The sequence below is a fragment of the Artibeus jamaicensis genome, unplaced genomic scaffold (assembly GCF_021234435.1).
Source record: "Artibeus jamaicensis isolate MK-2021 breed Jamaican fruit bat unplaced genomic scaffold, CSHL_Jam_final contig_1284, whole genome shotgun sequence".
Taxonomy (NCBI): domain Eukaryota; kingdom Metazoa; phylum Chordata; class Mammalia; order Chiroptera; family Phyllostomidae; genus Artibeus; species Artibeus jamaicensis.
In genome coordinates, this window is record NW_026521249.1 from 6,518,740 (window position 1) to 6,538,178 (window position 19,439).

At 38.5% G+C, this 19,439-nt stretch overlaps 1 protein-coding gene across 1 annotated transcript in view; it reads right to left on the reverse strand.

The window, feature by feature from the left end:
• The window catches only part of NXPH2 (neurexophilin 2), a 139,753-nt gene extending 129,009 nt beyond the window's left edge, over positions 1 to 10,744 (reverse strand). The window contains exon 1 of the mRNA XM_053666766.1: positions 10,694 to 10,744. Coding sequence (XP_053522741.1) covers positions 10,694 to 10,744 — 51 coding nt within the window. The remainder of the gene's footprint in view (positions 1 to 10,693) is intronic.
• Positions 10,745 to 19,439: the final 8,695 nt, after the last annotated feature.

The window sequence follows — 19,439 nt, forward strand, 5'->3', positions numbered from 1 at the left end:
CAGAATGAGGGCTGAGGCTCACCCCCTATCTTGAGGCTTCTTCATTCAGGGCAGGCCAGCTTAGTAAATTAACAGCCGATAGTGTCACAGAAAGCTTCCATTTACACTGGCAAACCTAGAGAGAGGATGAAGGCAGTCTCCTGGCTACTACTGTTCCAAAACAATTCATACTAACTTAGGGAGGAAATATGGCATCAATTCACAAAAACGAAGTAGATTTTTTAAAAATTAAGGTAGTAGTATGTAAAAATTTATGCTAGATAAATTTGAAGATACACAAAAATGCATAATTTTCCTTTAAATTAATAAAAGGGATTCAGTGAAAAGAAAAATATGAATAGGTAAGCATCCATAAAGAAAATGAAATGTTTATTAAAAATCCCTTTGCCTAAAAGAGAAAAGATTCGAATGAATTAAAATGATTCCCAACAACCTTCCAAGGGGGAAAAAAAACTTAATTGTTTAAGTTCTCCCGGAACTGAGGGCAAAAGTAGATTTTTTTCTAATTATGATCCTCAAATAATCCCAACACAAAACCTGACATATTTCACTTTGCTCTATTTTATTTATGAATATAGAGTCAGTGTTTCTAAATTAAAAAAAACTAACAACATAAAAACACATACATCAATGTATTAAAATATAGACAGTTTAACTTTGTTTAAGCAGCTTAATTTTAAGAAACTTATTCAGAAAAAAGAAACATTGACATTTTTAAAATATAGGGTCATTCTGAGGAATGATTAAAATGTATCTGAAATTAGCCTCTATGATTGACATAAATTTATTCTGATATGGGAAAGCACATTCTTCACTTGATAGATTAGTTATTGAAAACCAAACACAAACACCATGTGTAGTAAAATTTAGAGTTGAGGCTATGAAAAAAAAAATAGCCACTTGCACAATGTTATTCAACAGCAGTCTGAAGGTTCTACCCAGTACATGAGAAGAATAAATTTTAAGAGTTATAAAAGTTAAATACAAATAGCTAATATAAAATTATTTACAGATAATGTGATTATCTATACATAAAACTCAGAAGAATCCAATTAAAATTATTAAAACTAATAATCCAATTCAAAAATAAAACTGATTTGAACAAAAGTATACTAAAATAAATCATTTTCTTCATATTCCAGCAAAAGCAATCGTTAAATGTCAGAAGGCATAAAAATGGTATCCACAACACCATCATAATAAAAAATATCCAGGAATAATAAAATAAGCAATCCTGCAAGAGTAATATAAAAATGAAATTAAAAGTTGAAAGGCTGTAGAAAAAAAGGAATTGAAAAACAGAAAATCATTAAAAATGGAAATCTCAAAACAAGAAATACAAATTGTTATTAAATATGAAAACACATTTCCTAATAAGTATATATAACACATTTTTAAAACAGTAAGGTGTTTTGCCCTGGCTGATGTAGCTCAGTGGATTGAGCATGGGCCTGTGAACCAGAGTATTGCGGTTCAATTCCCAGTCAGGGCACATACCTGGGTTGCAGGCCAGTTCCCAGCAGGGGACACATGAGAGGCAACCATACATTGATATTTCTCTCCCACTCTTTCTCCTTCCCTTCCCCTCTCTCGAAAAATAAATAAATAAAATATTAAAAAAAACCAAAACAGCAAGGTGTTTTTGTCTACTAGACTGGCAAAGTTAAAAAAATACACTATCCAGGTAGGAATACTGGTAAGCATATATACTGTGAGTGGTACTGTATTTCATTTAGAAGAAAATTAATATTTATCCAAATTTTTATTGTATATTCCAAGTATTAAATCAGTATTTTCAAACTAGAAATTCATTTTATAAATATACTCATAATTGTATTAAAAATACAAAACAAGAAAAAATCAATAGGGATTGATTAAATGCATTATGGCACTCCAATGGCATGAAATACTAAGGATTCTCAAAGATATAAATTATTCTATAGTGTATTAAATGACAACAATATATTATTGCATTAAATATATATATTATAGAACATTATGTTATGCTCATATAATTATGATAAAAGCAGATCGAGCCATAATTTCAGGAAAGATACACATTTAACTGTTAATAGTAACTATCTTAATGTGAAATGGCAGAAAGCAGGCAGGGGTGAGAATGGCTACTTTAAAAATTTCTGAATATCAAAAAAATTTAAACAGAAAACTTCAGTTGGGTTCCTCAGAAGCAGATGCCCAGACATGTGTTTGAGTGCAAGTGATTTATAAGGAACAGTTCCTGGAGAAGTCTGCCAAGGGAGTAAGGCAGTAGGTCTGAGAATGGGAGGAAGCTTTGGCAGTGTGTGACTCAGGCAAAGTGCCCCCTCCAACAGGTACACTCCAGAATATTAGTTAAACCTAAGAGCAAAGGAGGGGCTTTTCACATCCTGGCCCCTGTCAGTCATTTGTCAAGAGCTGTCCTGGACGGAAGGAAACAGCAGTCTGGCTCTGAATGCTTTCTGGCCAGGTATGTCCAACAGCTGAGGACATTCTCTGAAGGAAAGTTACAAGCACCTAGTGGTAAAATAAAAACCAAAAAGGAGGCATAGAAATGCTAAAAAGAGATTCAAATGGATTTGAGTAGAGAGGCAATAATATCTACTACCATACACTATCTTTCTAATAAAATATATATTTTCAGAAAACATAAGAAAGAGAGAGAGAGAGCAAGACCAAGGACACCACAGGTAAAGCGAAACTGCACATGAATGCTCACAAGGTCTGCACACGTTCCAGCACCTGCAGTAATAGACGGCCTCGCCCAGCACACTGGCTGCTTCTCATACTCACAACTGCTCATTAGAAAACAAGGATTAAGTGGCCCTTATTGGAAATTAGGGCCTTACTCTCTCTTCTTATTCATGTTTTTAATCTGAAGTGGTGCAGGTTGAGATGTTGAGAAATTAGAGGAACTCTCAAATCCTCTGCTGATCCTAAGTGGAACCACATCAGTCGGCCATCAACTTAACACTCACGCTTCATAGAAGCTGGGACACTTGGCTTCAAACTGTGGCACTAAATTCTAAATAGAACTCCTAATTAAAAAACATGCTCCAAGAATCTGCTTGTTCTGTTTAACTTGTTTGACTTTATGACAGACTTGTTTAAAATGAATGAGTTGAGGTTCCAACCTCAGCATGGTCACCGAGCAGAATGATACATTTCCTAGAAAAGTCCCTCAAGCCCATCATTCTGGACATCAGTACTGGAGCTCACAACCTTTTGCTACAAATGGTTGCTGTTATGACCTCAGGGCTGGACTGGACGGGCAATTCAACTTTCACTATGTATGTGGTCTACAGTTCATCTCCAAAAACTTCAATGCTTCTGTTTCTTCATCTGTAAAACAAGTGCAATATTTACTCTGTTTATCTTTCAGAGCTGGTGCGAAATGATCATATACATGAGAGAATCATGTAAACTATGTAGCACTTTAAACCAAGTCACTTGTCCAAACACAAAGATACCAGGTTAAACAGGAGGAGGTGGTAACTTCAAGATCTGAATCCATGAATGTTGAAAGCACTTGTTCAGGAAAGATGTGGGGGACTTTGGACATGTTGAGTGTGAGTAGAAAGTAAAACATCCGAGTAAAAATGAACAGTAAGTATGGGGATATGGCCTTCATGCCTGAGCACTAGGGTAGAAACTAAAGTACACATTTGAGAGTCATGTACATGGGAGCAAGAGATAAATTCACTACTATGGGAAGCAAGCCTTCAAAAAAACTTCACCTCCCTTTCCATTTCTGTAACCATGTTCCTTATACTGACCTCAAATCTCTTCTGTTTGGATTATCCAAGTGAAACTTTATTGATAAAAATTATCATTACTACAGAACATAAAATGTTTCTTTGAAGTCCATATCCTTGTGTACCTCTTAACCCTTCAAAATATAATGCAGATTATCATATTCAACTACTTTCAACTACTTTTACCTGATTAAGTCACACACACAAATGTGGGATAGAATTCTGGAATGGGAATCACATGGGTTTTTCACAACCATGTAAATTACACACACAGTCTCTCCCTTCAAATAATCTAGACTGTTTCTTTAGTTACCTACTGTTATGAGGAATATATTAATATATAACATATATTATTTATGTAAAAATATATGTATATATAATATGTATAGCATACATTATTTATATAAAATATATGTATATACAATATATAACATAATATTTATATAAATAATATATATATATGCTGTGTAACTTAAGGTAAAACTGGTGAGATTTTAAATTGCCAGTATTTATGATAGTGCTTGAAAACCACAATCTTACATATTCTTGCATGAAGAGATTTACACAAGTGTTTTCATGACATTAGAATCACTTTATTTGGCCAAAAACAGCAACATCACAAAGTCAAGCTCCATTTTTAAAGATGTGGACATTGTTTAAAGATTAGCAAGACTGAACTTCAGGAGTGGTCAGGCTGTTTCATTAGCTGTTTCCACAGATTAAGACCAGTAACGATTTTCTCCATTTTTGATAAGTCTTGCGTGCTAGTTCTTTGTTGGTGTACCTTAAATATTTTTGTACTGTTTACGTCTGAATTCCTGAAAGCTTTGGAGTTAGTTTCTAAGTGTTCTTGATTTAAATAGGCTGCATTCTCCTACGGCATAAAAAAGTCATGTGCTGGTTTCTGGTTGAAGTACATACAGTATTAAACTGTAATGTTCCTTATTTTAATAATTAGAATTTAACTGAGAGCTGATTTACTTTTTATTTAAATTAAAACAGTGACTAAATGTTAGTAGTTTACAACTTAAAAGTCATATAGAGAAGAGTCGTGAATGCACCATTTTAATAAAATTTTATTTATTTTGTTGATTGTTTATTAAATAAGTATTTGTCAATTCCCTTTGCCTAGTTTCACTAAATTTTCCTTTTGCATGATCAGGAATAACATAAGCAGTTTTATAGTGTTTTAAATCTATTTTAAACATATGTATTATTTATGACATGGTTAACAGCACATAAAATTTTTACTTTAAACAATTATGCTTGTATATAAGACATTAAATTGTATTGTAATTTAAGATGTTATTCATAAAAAGAAAAATCCAGAAATACTTTTACTATATATTTTAAAAATAATTACATGTTAAGAATCATTTTCATCTACTTTATCATTAATGACTTCGTTTTTGAGATGAGGGGCCCATGGCCGTTTACATGATCTGCCCACGATGCGTACACACCCGCGTGCCCACACATGCATGCACACTCTTGAACCAGTTCTATTTTATTTACTGCAATCTCATCAGTGTTTGCTATATGTAGTCTCCGTGTACAGTCTGGGTCAAAGCAGTCAGTAACCATTGGCTGAATCTGTAATTTATTTAGAAGTAAAACCAAGCCTTTGACACTATAGGCATTGTATTTTCCAATACACACCTGGAAGTGTTTAAAATGGCCTTCTCTATCTTATAGTTTTATCAGAGAATAGAATGTGATAAATTGTATGAAAGAACTTGAAAATATGTAAGCATGTGCAAACCTAAGACAGCATTATTATCATGGTTGTTTAAGTTTATAAAATTTCCACTTCTTTTACTATAGGTCCATAAATCTAAGAAAGGCAAAATGTATAAGAATAGCAATTTTAAAGCTAAGTATTTTAATTTCTTAAATAATCTGGCTAGGATAAAGAAGAATATATCCTATAGCTTTTGGATTTGAATAATAAAACCTTCCTTTTTAATGGTAAAGAAATAGAATTCCTCCTTATATACTAATCTTAGAGCATAATAGGCTGTTATTTGAGAGTTTTAATCTAGATTTTTGTAAATTAAAAATAACATAAAATGGAAGTTTTCGATCAATCATATCTCACAATACTTTCTATAATATGAAAATCTATACTGTAAATTGCTTTAGATCCTTTTTTATTGAGCAGGATAATGAACTGAGAATGGAGTTGTCATCAACACCATTGGCCATATGACTAGAGATAATAGATTCTTAATAATAGAGACTCATAAAAATACTGACTAGGGCATCTGAGTTTGTCACAATTAAAAATATTCATGATGAAATAGAGTTACAAAATCTTAGAGTGGTGCAATAAAAATGGCTAATTGGAAAATATTATTTGAAATAATTTAAACATATAACAATTTACATTATAACCACTGTGCAAGAATAACAGAGAAATTAACTCATTGATCGTCATCCTGTGTACTATAGTATTATCTAGAGAGTAGTCTCACGTGGACGAGTGCTCAAAATCATTTGCACCAATTTTATAAAGCAGCTTTAAAATAATTGATTCTCAAATCAAGATATTAAATGCCAACTTTTAACTGGCAATAATGCTTATGGCTAAGATAGAAATGAGATTCTTTACAGAAACGCTGACACAGTCCTAACTGGAGGCACTTGACTGTGCAGCTGTAATTATTTTTCAAATATTACCCAGCAAAGCTTCAGGTAAAGAAGTCTGTAAAATATATAAACAGTACGGCAGTCCTAGAGCTTTTACAAAATCACAACCTGTGACACATTTATTCTCATCTTGGACTTCTACTACTAAATGACTAAATTATTAAAAGGACATTGGTGAGCTCTTCAACAGATAAAAGGTGGGCAACATATTATAAAAGTCAATATTTCTTAATTCATTCAATTTGTAAGAGCTACACATTTTAAGCTGACAACATAAAACTCTAAAAGGTTTTTCGAAAATGCCTTCTGCCTTTAGCATTTTGACAACTAATCAGAAACTATAAAAAATGCACAACACAGATTAAGAAAGTTTTTTCTTTCCATTTGGAAATTTAGTTAAGCTATAAAGTAAGTTCCCATGAAGAGTCAGTTTCCTATGTAGAGATACTTAAAACTGAACCAGGTAGCACAAGAGTAAGCCAAAGGAACACAATTTACACTGGGTGGTGAGTGGCTGGAATAGAAGACTTAATTGTCTAATCCAAATTCTCATTTTTTAAAGTGTCTAGGATAATAATGCTTTTAAGAAGGAGTTAATTTTGAAGTGTAGCCAACTCTAAATTGTAACCATGATATGATGTTTTTTCTCCTCTGAATTGTCATCTTGCCAACAGATGACTACTGATCCTACACTGGGAAATACTGATTTGATGTTTATTGATCAAAAGTGTATGAGAGAAAAACAACTGTATGCGGAAAATTGTGATTTTTGAATGAAAGACAGTCAGCGGTTATCACTTCTTATACAGAACTGGAAACAGATAGGTTAAAAATATCACACTAAACAAATATGAAAATTATTCATTTGTTAGGTAACAAAAACGTGCTAAGTTTATGTGGGATGAGACTATATAATGAGAATGAAATTATTCTTTTAACACCTTGCATCGTATTCTGATTTGATAGGATTCTAAAAATTTACTAAACTTACAGCACTTTTAATTTATATATTACTTTATAAATTCATCATTATATCACAGAAAAACAAGTGAAAATATATAAAAACTTATTTTAATAATCATAGTTAAATTTTATCATAAAGTCATGCTAATATCCATTTAAATTCAAATTTAATCTTTTTACAATCTGCATTTTACTTAAAGGCAAAAATCGTACTTACTATGAGTTATAAATTATTATGCAAATCTGTAAGAAGTTGTCATTGGCAAGTCATCACCTCGGATCACATCATGAAATAATACTCAATTTATTATAATATTAATTTCAAATGCTAATTTTTCTTCATTAGATGGCAGAAAAGAAATAATGTGCTGTTAATACTTTTATAAAGAATATGTTGCTGAATAAAAATTTCAAAGAAAATAATACATTCAGGATTGATATTTAGATTTCGCAAATGCCTAGCAATACTATTAACTAGGTATAGCAACTTGTCTATTAAACAAAACATTGGACACAGACCAGGAAAACTGGGCACACAGGTAACATACACATATATGTCATGAACTATCTAAAATATTTATCAAATCAGTTTATTGTTTTCTTAAAATTTTTCAATATCACAAAATAAGTAAAAACACTAGTTATTGCACCAATATTCTATGGGGTTAGTGACTTATTTGGGCCAAATCCTAAATAAGGCTGCTTTCAGATAAAATGCAATTTTCTTAAAACTAAATTCAATATCCCAAACGAATCACATTTCATTAAAAACATTTAAAATTATTTAAATTATTTAAATATTTAAATATTTAACTTTTAAAAAAAAGTGTATTCTTCAGTCAGGCAGTGCAGACTGAAAAGTAAAATCCAATTCCAACCACAGCCCACTGCCGCCCCAACTCCCTCCCTGCAAGGGGCAGATCTACTAGGTACATGTGGTTCCTAGGAAATTAAAAAAAACACAAAAAACCTAGTTTTAAAATCTAGAACACATTTGATCAATTTGCAGTTAGGATTTAGCAAAAAAAAAAATTCAATATGAGCTGAAAAAGGTAGAATAAAATGACAAGCCATACAGGCCACAGCATAATCTGTCCTTTTTGAAACTAGCTGTGGTAAGGCACGCAGAGGGATGGGGGGGTGTTTTAATTTAGATCTACCCTGCCTAGCCACTCATTTTCCTTTCAGATCTTAACCCCCTTGTGTTAGAAGGCTGGAAACAGCTCTAATAACGTGGAGAATGTAAACAGCCTTTTATTGTCCAAAAGGATGGCAGCATAAGGAATGTGTGCTTATCACACAGCTGCAGCTCCCCGCCTCACTTACCACAATAAACTGCTCCAGGAAAAAAACATTACAACCCAAGCACAATCCAAAAAAGGACTAGAATTTGACATAAGCTTCCTTAAAAAGTAATCAATCAACCCATGCTATAATATTAGAATCCAGCTCTTAAGGAGGGTAGGTAATACCTTCAAGATGTATTTCCTATTCCCTATTGACTATGGTGGTGTGAAAAAAAATGAACATTTATATATAACATATGGCAGAACTTTCCCCCAATATATGCTGAAATACATCTTCTCATCTTTGAGTCTAATACAGTGGAACAGATACATAGTTCATGATCATCAAATGCCAAAATAAATTAATGAACTAAGAGATTTATGGAGATATTCTGAAGATCCTACCTAAGTACCTGATTTCCTTAGGCTTTCAGAGTTTTATTCACACACACTATACAAATACTGCTGTGTTATATCATCTTTTATTGGAATCAAGATTAAACTTTTTAAAAAGCAAGTGATACTAAAGACTAGTGTGGCATATATTTTGCTTGCACAATGCCTCAATTAAATGTAAGATTTATTTCAATATTTTAACCAGTATGTACTGGTTCATTCAAGGACACTTGAGAGCATTACTGCGTTTTTTTCCCTGATGCCAAATAAGAATTTCTTAGTTAATGCTAAGCAGGTTCATGCGGCTAATCGTTGTAACAAGAGTGGACCAGCCCTTCCTTGTAGTAACCTCTCCCCTTCCCTAAGACCGTTTAGAGTTCTTTCTATTTTCAAAACTTGCAAAGTATCTCTGCCTCTATAATATCATTTATATTATAAAGAAACTTCCATAACTTACTTGATCTTTCTCTGTAAAGGAAAATGATAGGAAAAAAATAGATAGAAAAGGGAGGGAGGAAAGAAGGAAGGGGAAAGGATAAGGAAGGAAGAAAAAAGGGAAAGATCATCATTCTCTAAGTGCTCCAGATCCTTAATCTTGCTTTAACAGCCCAGAGCTAACTGGGTAGTCTTCCCTATCACAGCCAAAGAAACCATGGCATCTGAAGAAAGCTCTTCACAGCACCCTATCAAGATTTGTGCCAACAAAGCAGGAGAAATCCATCACAGATGCAGACTGAGCCAAAGTAGTCCCCTTCTATATTTTTACTTTAAAAGTTGTCTTCTTGAAAATCTTATTTGGGAATGTCCCTTACGTACAATTAACTAGCCATACATGCAGCATACAGGTGTATTTCGGAGGGGGGAGAGCAGGGCGCGAGGAGCAATGAGTTGCACACAGTGCCAACAGTCGCCCGGAGCCACGTCGGCGAGCCCTGAAACACCTTTGGCACCCTGCCTATTCCTCAGCGGCCCCTGAGCCGCAGGACCGAGCGGAAGAAGTCTTGGGGATCACGCATGCTGCTTACAGATGCCCGAGAGCCTGCGTACAGACCGGTGTGAAAGTTACACCCTGCGTCGCCTGCAGAAAACCCCATCCCAGTCCCCAGCGCCAGAGGAAGGAAAGAGAAATCAAGTCGCCCCCCTAGATCGGCATTTTACCCAAGTCCCCCCCCAGCAAGCCTCACTCACTGGCCCTGTGAACGAGGATGCACTACGTAAGGTTTTGGAAGAAGTGTCTTCGGTCGTACGGGCAAAACACGTGAAAAATAGAAACCGCCAAGCCCTCAAACTGTGGGCTGGAGTCAGGTCTTTCAGTCCATCCTCACCATAATCCTCTACTCTCATCCCCCTTGGGCCTCTAGTCAATAAACCTCTTCTTCCTCTCACAGGTCCTCGGCCACTTTGTGACTACTTTACTCCAGACTTCAAGTCCCAACCCCTGCTAAGCTCCCCATTGCCCCAAGGTCTCCTCCACTGTAACCCTTGACTCTTCCCCTCCAACCCCCGAGGCAACCCCCAACTCTCTCCAAGGCTCTCTTCTCTAATTCCACGTCCCAAGCAGCGCAAGGCTCCGCGTCCGAACCCGCGCGGTTTTCCCGCCGAAACGCGTCCCCAGTGCGTGGGGCGCATGGCTGGACCAGCACTCACCAGCTGCAATAAGCCTGGGACCACGACGAGGGGCAGCGGCCGTAGGTGCATGGTGCCGGCTGGCACGGCGTCTCAGGAGCTGCGCGCCCTCGCCTGCCTCTCGTACATCTCCACTTCGCGGGGGCAGGACTGAGGACGCCGGGGACACACGGCGCGGTGCTTGCCTCCCGGAATCCAAGCGCAGCGCTGCGCAGCGCTGGCCGGGTGGGCGGGCGGGAAGGGGGAGGGCGGGCACTGACTATCCGGCCCCCGCGTGCCCCTCCTTAGACCAGGTAGGAAAGAAGCAGGAGGGGCCGCTGGAGCTCCAGTACAAGGTGCTGGGCTCTAGCAGCGCCCAGGACTCCGGCGTCCAGGGGTCTGGGTGAGCGCTTGGGGCGTCTTCGGGCTGGAAGTGCACTGTCGAGCGCTATGGTGCTGGTTTCCTGCGTGAGATTATTTAGTGATTCGGCCTCTCCATGCGGCTGCAGTTCGGAGCTGAGTGTGTCCTGAGCCCCGAGAGTCCAGGTGCCTCCTCCGCCCACGCCCAGCAGAGGGCTGGTCTGGATAGCCCCGCTGGGTCAGGCGCCCTGCTTGCTAACCGGCTCTCGTTTTGCTGGGGAGGTGAGAGAGGGGAGGTCCCCTTGCGTGGTTGCGTGAAAGAGTGCACCCTGGAAACATCCAGGGAGTTTTGGGGTTGGGGGGAGGCAACGTCTGGATCCTGGGCAGGGCGGGGTGTGAAGGCTGCGAACTGAAAAGGCTAGGGCGGCAAGGCAGGGCAGAGGTCTGGGACGTCCCTGAAGAGCGCCCTGCTCCTGGGCAGTCGTGGTTCGAAGAGCTCCGAGTAAGGGGTGCAAAGTGTTGTTGGCTCGGCTGGAGGGATCTCTGGAAGTGGAAATAGTGGAAATTAAGAGGAACCTTGAGGAGGGGTAGCAGCAGCGCTATGAGAAATCCAGCTAGGTGCAGCGTCCTGGCTTACTCTGCTTTGAAGATTGTGCAGAGAGCTGTTCGTCCCGGAGACCCACGGAGATGCGCTGCAGAGACCTTGTGCCCAGCGAGGGAGAAGAGTAAAGAGAGGAGACCCTGCTGCAACCTCCCTCTTCGAAAATCTTGGAGAGGGGTATTGCGAGGCTACAAACCTACTGCAGGTGATTCTCAGCCCTGTGTTAACAACTCTCCTTTGAAGAGGTCCTTAACCTCTAACTATCTCTGTGCTGGACACTCGAATAGAAAAGTCAGAGGACAATGGGGCTCGCAGACTCCCATACGTCTGCGGTGGATGAGAATTTAAACATCAGCCATCAACTCCTTCATTGAAAAGATGGGAAATCTAAGGTCCAGAGAGGTAAAGTTACTTCTCCTGGGGTGAGTCTCTGCTTCAACAGAATAAGAAAGGCAAAGCTATTTTACTTCATCCTGAATTACAAAGCTTGTACAGAAGGAAAATATTTTGAGTCAAGGAAATGGAATTGAGATTGGTTTCCAGCCCTTAAAAAATAAATAAAACACTCTGTCACCCACCGTCCACGGAGGGAGTGCTGTCCGGCGAGGCAAAAGGTTGCTAGTTCCATTCTGGTGGGGATGCACACGCCTGAATTGTGAGCCTGGTCCTCAGTTGGGGCGGGAGAGGCAACCTATGGATGTCACTCTGACACATGGGTGTTTCTTTCCCTTTCTTTTCCCCTCTCTTCCCCTCTCTCTAAAGATAAATAAATAAATATTGCTGGTGTGGCTCAGGGAATTGAGTGCTGGCCTGCCAACTGAAAGGCCACTTGTTCTATTCCCAGTGAGGGCACATTACTGAGTTGCAGGCCAGGTCCCCAGTTGGGGGCAGGCAAGAGGCAACCAATTGATTTATCTCTTGCACATTGATGTTTCTCTTCCTCTCTTTCTCCCTCCCTTCCCCTCTCTTAAAACTAAAATAAATAAAGTCTTTTTAAAAAACAACAAAAAGTAAAGTTTGGGTTGGAATTTTCAGGAACCTCCACTTACTATCTCCCACCCCAACACAGAAATGAGAAGGGACTTTGTAAATGGTCAAGGATCACATTTGAAGCAGAGCAGCCTCATTTCCTTGGTCCCAAAGATAGGAGCATTGACTTGGGTAGTACAACAGCCCACACTTCTTTTCACTGACTGGCTGTGCCAAGATTGTGGATTTGGGGAGGGAAGTTATTCCCCAGTGTTCTGGGACCTCAGTCAGACTTTTAGAGGTTTTGTTTTTGAGGCAGCAGGTGGAATAATTTCCTAGTATAACGCCATTCTCTGTATGGGGGGAGAGCAGCAATCCAGGGATATGTATCCTAATAATCCCTTGCCGCACCTGAGTGGGGGTTTCTGGAGCCCTATTGCCAGGGATGCACTAGTTTTATTCCTCCTCTTATCACCAGACTCTTCTTATTTTTTGCAATAGGCCCCCAAAAAAACAAACAAAATCACTATTTGCATATCTAAATCTATAACACCTCCTATAGCTACTGCCCACCTCCACAAAAATTCTGTCTTTACCGATGCTTAGATCCCACTTCTGGGAAGTTACTCTAGCCTAGAAGATTAAGGAAGATAATTTCAAAAATTGGAAGAGATCTTTATGGGTTGATCTTTCCAACTTTAGATCCTTGGATAGGGCTGCATTTTATTTACAAACAGTCCTGGGAAACAGAAGGACATAATGGGAAAGGGCTCGGCAGACCGAAAGAATCCCTGTTTCAGAGAGGAAGGAGGGCAACAACTTTGCAAGGTGCCTGCTTTACTTGGACCCCTGGTCCTCTCTGCCTGAGCCTCAGGTGACCCGTCTATGAAACCAGAAGGTGTGCTTCTTTCCTGATTTAGTAGTTTCCAATTGTATTATCACGAAGTCTCCAAATGAGACATGCCTGACTTTATATGCTATTGAAATAAATAAGTGATATAATGACTGGAATACTTCACTCTTTGTTTTAAAATTGTATTTCTTAGAATATGTCTGTGCTTTGGGGAAACTTACACATAAAATTTTAAAGTGGAACCTAAATTTAGTATTACTGGGATACATATCCAAGTATGCTCACAAAGAAATGTACTCAAGGGTTTTGAATTCCAAGCTAAGGGACATGGGAGAACTTGCATGTCCCATTGATCAGCCTGTGTAAGAGAGAAGCGCCAAGAACATCATTGACTAAAGTCTGGTATTGTATTTATAAGGGGACTACTGATAATTTATTGTATTTCCTAAGTTTTGGTGTACATACTATGGGAAAGTGGAAAAAAAGGGAGGAAGGAAAGGGGGAAGATAGGCAGAAGCATAGAGAGGCATTTAATACTTTGAATACATTAACTCTGTCCTTCAGAACATGCAGTCTAACCAGGAAACATTCAACAAACATGTGGGGAAAAAAGGAGAAAGCCACCCTGTGTGGGAAGAACAATGTAAGCAAAGATATAGTAGAGGGACTTCATATGATATAATTGAGGGGTGGACAATAAGTGGACCAGACAGACTGGAGGAAATGTGATGAGGAAAAAGTGAGAGGGAAGCTAAGTTATAGGCTAGACAGTAGAGTTCTGGAAATGCCACGGTAAACAGTTTAGCTTGATCTGCAGGAAATAAGGAGGCTTAAAATTTTTCCGAGTAGCCAAGTCACGCAATTCGAGGCATGAAGACACGTGCAGTGGTAACGTTTCGGATGGTCTTCAGGAGGAGGTTGCATAAGGAAACAGTCCTCGTAGTTGGAAAGAAAAGAACGGGGGGAGAGACAAGGGGGCAAGAGCTATTATAAAGGAACAGTGAATTGAACTTGGGGTTGGACTATTTTAAATTATTCTCAAAATATTAGATTTTTTAAAAACATCATCGCTTTCTCTCCTTGAGGCAATTAACAACTAGAAAATCAGATCTTTGCCTTTCAATTTTGCAAAGGTGAGGTGAGTGAGAATGGTCATTTCACGTAACAAGGAGCAGAAAAGGTAATCTACCAAGTTTACTACCATATAATTCCATTGTGGTCTTGTAAGAAGACAACTTATAGGGATATTGTTAATTTTTCTGAGGGCAAATTTGTCAGCTTTTGTCAATGGTTTATCTGGACTGCCAGCTTTTTTGGTGTCTTTTCTGTATTTATTTCCTCACCCTAACTGTTCATTATGTTATTACCAGAATGTGGATAAGAATATAACATTTCAGAGTTGCACTGGATATTAGACATTAACTAATTTCTCACTTTGCACTTAAGGACATGGAAGCTCAAAAGGTTAGTGACTTGCTTCAGGCCAACTGGAAAAGCACGGGCTAACCTGAAACTTGATTCAAGGCCTTCCATTTCTCAGTGCAGTGCTCTTTCCAATTCATCACTCTGCCTCTGGTATTTTTCCACTGGCCAGCAGTTATAAAAGTCTTGATGTAGTGAATGAATGAACCTTTTGCTAATAAGAGTTGTGGGAATAATCTATGGATGCCAAAAGAGGTTTGATGGTACTGAGCCTAAAGCATTTATCTGGTCATAACGTTAGAAGGGTGAGAGATAAGGAAAAGTACCTGGCACAGGGCTGCTGTGCAGCCTCAGAGAAGTGTGATCTGGGATTCAAGGACATGGAAGTTCTTACCCCAAGGATGGGGGAATTCTCAGGAGGCCTTGGGACCTCTCATTCCTGTATAATGAAAAGCTGGTGGGCTTTTTAATATCAATTCTTAACTACTAAAAATCTTCTTAAGTTGCCACACTGTTGAGGAATTGAATATTCTTGAGTAACTATTCAATAAAACATGATGCTGTATAACATTGTTCATGACCATGATTGCATATGGAACCACTGGGGACTTTAACTTCACTAACCGTGGACTTGAGCATTGGCATATTTCACCCCGAAGATTTCATTCTACAGCTATTGTTGAGAACAGCTGTTCTCCCAGAAATTTAATGTTTTCTTTGTCTCTTCTCTCCTTTTTTCTCTTCCTCCTTCCTCCCTCCCTTCTTTCATTCCCCCCCACGGAACTGTAGCCCCCACATTTTTAATGCATTGAGGCTTTAACAGACTATCATTAGAACCTATTTACCTTCTTAACTGTATAGGAGTTAACTCTAAATGTCCAAGAGAGAACTGGACGTTTTCTTTGTGGATGTAATTGAGGAATTTATACATTTTATCACATTAACTTATTGTTAAAGAACTCAGTTGCTCTGAGTTCAAAGACAAATAGAAGAATACCTTTGTGGTGAAATCGTTTCTTCTCCGCCTTTGGTGGTCACAGCACTGTCTCTTCACCATCTCCTCACTTGGGTGTCAGAGGTGCTACCAGGAGTGTGCTGGTGGTTGATGCAACTGTTAACAGCCAAGAAGAGAAGCTGGAGGGAGGGAAAGAAAGGCAGCCTGGGGTTCCCAGCGAGTTCCAGATGAGAGGGTGACTGGGTAAAAAGAACATCCCTCAAGATTGACAAGGCAGGGAGAGCTTCTCTCTGTGTGCTCATGTTACAGCCCTACCCACTACATCAGACTGCCTTTATAAGCCCACCTTTATCTTTCCATGTGTTCCCATGCATTGTCCATACTTGACTGACTAATCACCTTTTCTCCTTGTACATAATATTTGATTAGTGTCATTACCAGGAAATCATTTCACCTGCTTTAGATGTTGTTGCCTCATATATGGAGACAAGGCAGGAGAACAGAGCCATAGATGGTTGAAACTGGAATATCTTGCTTACCCCCTCAGTTTATGGGTGATAGAACTGAGGCCCAGAGAGGAAAAGTGATGTTCCCAAGGTCATGGTCATACAGCCCGGAACTGGCACAAGAAGACTAGATCCCAGAGTCAGTGGCTTTTTTCACGTTGCTAGGCTTCTTACTCTGGGTAGGGTAGAGCTGCCAACTGTTTGACCCACAGTGATTAAGAAAGGGGCAGGAAAGGAAAAACACATTTACAGAACACTCTTTTAGGTAATCAAATGGAAGTTTTCCAATCTGAAAATGCTTAGGGTTCCTAGAAGAGGGAACACAGAACTGTGGGAGGAAAAGAGATTGGAATGGCCCCCTCACCTCTCCTGCATATTAATATGTCACTTCTGGTTGCAAATGCCCATACAGCCCAAGTGAGTCAAACAACTACAACAGAAAGGCATTTAATGGCTCACATGAATAGGAAATTCGAGGGCTGAAAGTAGTTTCAGGCAATCTGAGGCTAAATGAGGAAAATTTTTAGCAGGATCCTGGGTGAGCTTTCCTGAGCATGTAAATCCATTCAAATGGGCTTTGGGCAGCAGCTGCTAAAGCTTGAGGTTGGACCCTCCAGAGCAGGGAATGAAAACCTATCCTCATTCCCTTTTTAAACTTTTTAAAGAGGCTGACCACCAATTTTCTGCAGAAGAAATTTGAAGTTGTTTCTTTAGGTTTTTTTTCTCTGATTCTTTTTCAGATGGCATTTTCCCTGGACATGGTCTTTCCTCACTCAGTTACCTTGAATTTCTCTTTGATAGATATTCGAATGACTCTCATCTTCTAACTTCTCACCCTCCAGTTTTCTGTATCTGCTTGGACAGCACCTTAGCACACATCACCTTGTTTAACACAGACCAGTACTTGCTGTATCAGATGAACTGAGGTTGCGACAAGTGGGAGATTGTTCAAAATCGTGGGAGCTGCTCACTTCACCTTTTCTTACCTCAAAAGGAATATGAGTTGCTCCTTATGCACCAAAGAAGCCATCATTTATCAAAACACAGCTGCAACTACACATATTCATAGATTTAGCCACTCCAAGGCATTGCCCACCACCTTCAAGTAATTATGGCTCTCTTTTTTCTTTCTTTCTTTTTTTTTTTTTTACAGCCAGGTTCTTAGTTGAACATTGCATTCTGAAATACATGCAACTTTTGAACTGTGCTCTTTAGCAGGGTGGATGAGTGCAAAAGGTGTAGCATTTTGAGTCTTTTCGTGAAATGCAACGGGCACATTCCACTTTGTGGTCTTTCTGGATCTCAACATTATCAGTTAAGCACTGCTTTCATGTTTTATTTCAACTGTGTCAAATGAGTGGTACTTTTCTTGCCTTCAAAAGGAAATTGTTAGGAAACAAGTGGGCTAATTTTCTTTTCCTGATAAGGTACAAATTTACATGACAAGACTGCTGAAGTTTGGTACAAAATCCCAATTTCCAAGCATTTGGGGGCATTTATTTTCCCCATCTAAAATGAACCTGTCTAATATTTCCCAGGCAGAGTAAAATCGCACCAAGATTTCTTATTGAAATATCTTGAGTGCTATCTACTGGCCAAATGGAGCATTGCATTGCCTCATAAAGCTTGAGCTTCAGGAAAATTGTCATGGCTCTTCTAAGGAAAACTTTGTTTAGGGCCTGAATATATGTCCCGTGTTTCAACACATACTGACTGAGGACCTGCACTCCCCAATTCCGTCATTGCTGGGGATCACTCATTGCCTCCTGGATAAAAAGTCCCCTCAATTTGGAGCCGTACAAATTGTAATATAAGTGAAATGTAATGGGTGGGCAGGTGCCCACTTGTCCCTCCTTGAAATGAATGACAATGAATAGCCTAAATCTGATTTTCACTTTGCTGGGTAATGTGAATAAATAAAAATAAGTTATTAATTTAAAATGAGCTATACAGCCCGACTGGTGTGGCTTCAGTGGACTGACTGCTGGCCTGTGAACCAAAGAGTCACTGGTTTGATTCTCAGTCACGGCACAGGCCTGGGTTGCTGGCCGTGTCCACAGTAGGGGCACGTGAGAGATAACCACACACAGATATTTTTCCTTCTCTTTCTCCTTCCCTTCCCCTCTCTCTAAATATAAATAAATAAAATATTTAAAAAATAAAATGAGCTATACAGAATCAATCAATAATCCTATATCTTCATGTGTATAAAAAAGAACAAAAATTCTTTCCAGTTAATTTGTACTTAATGATAGGCCAGAAAAAATCACATGCCAATACCTACTAGTATTGAACACAACCCCTAAAAGGTAACAGCAAGCAAATATTCAGTATGAGTTAAAGATCATCTAATTTATGCAAATTGACTCATATTTTTCTGCCCAGGGTCTTTCCTTTTAAAGCATCTTGTAAATTACCCAGAGAAGTACACGGTGCTTTAATCAGGATTGCAGAAAAGAGCAAACCAGGAGGGAGGGCAGGACGGGGAACATCTGAGTCAATGCCAAGGGATCTGGGACACAAAGTCAGAGAGCCGTGGGGTCTTCTTTATCATAGCAAAACGAATGATTGTCTCATTCAGGGCAAGTAGTTATAAAGGAGAAACCAAGGATAGGAGATCACTATTGATTATCAGGAAATAATGAAGAGAAAGGGCTAATGTATTGACATTAACCTAAGCAAGGGTTCAGATTATGAAGCTTTAATTTCCAGGAACTTCATGCAGACATATAGATTTATCAAAAACAGGGAAATAGAATTTCCTATCTCAATTTCTAAGATATTAGAATGCCAAGTATGCTGCCTTTCACTAAATTATTTTAGTTGTTCATTCAGTAATTGGGAGTTACACTTATGCCAATTTATGCCTATGTATTCTATGTCAAATTATAATTTAAAATTGAATATTCTGAATTCTGAGATTATATTATGTATGTAATATACTCAGTTACCTGTATGTTATTAAATAATTATAAGTATAAACATTTTGATTGATAATGAAAAAGAGAAAACATAAGTTAAAAATACATAACTATAATTTAAAACCATTTTGTCTCAGCGATAAAAGACTTTAAAATTATATCGATAAGCATAAGCAGGATTCTCACTGGTGTTTGTTTTCA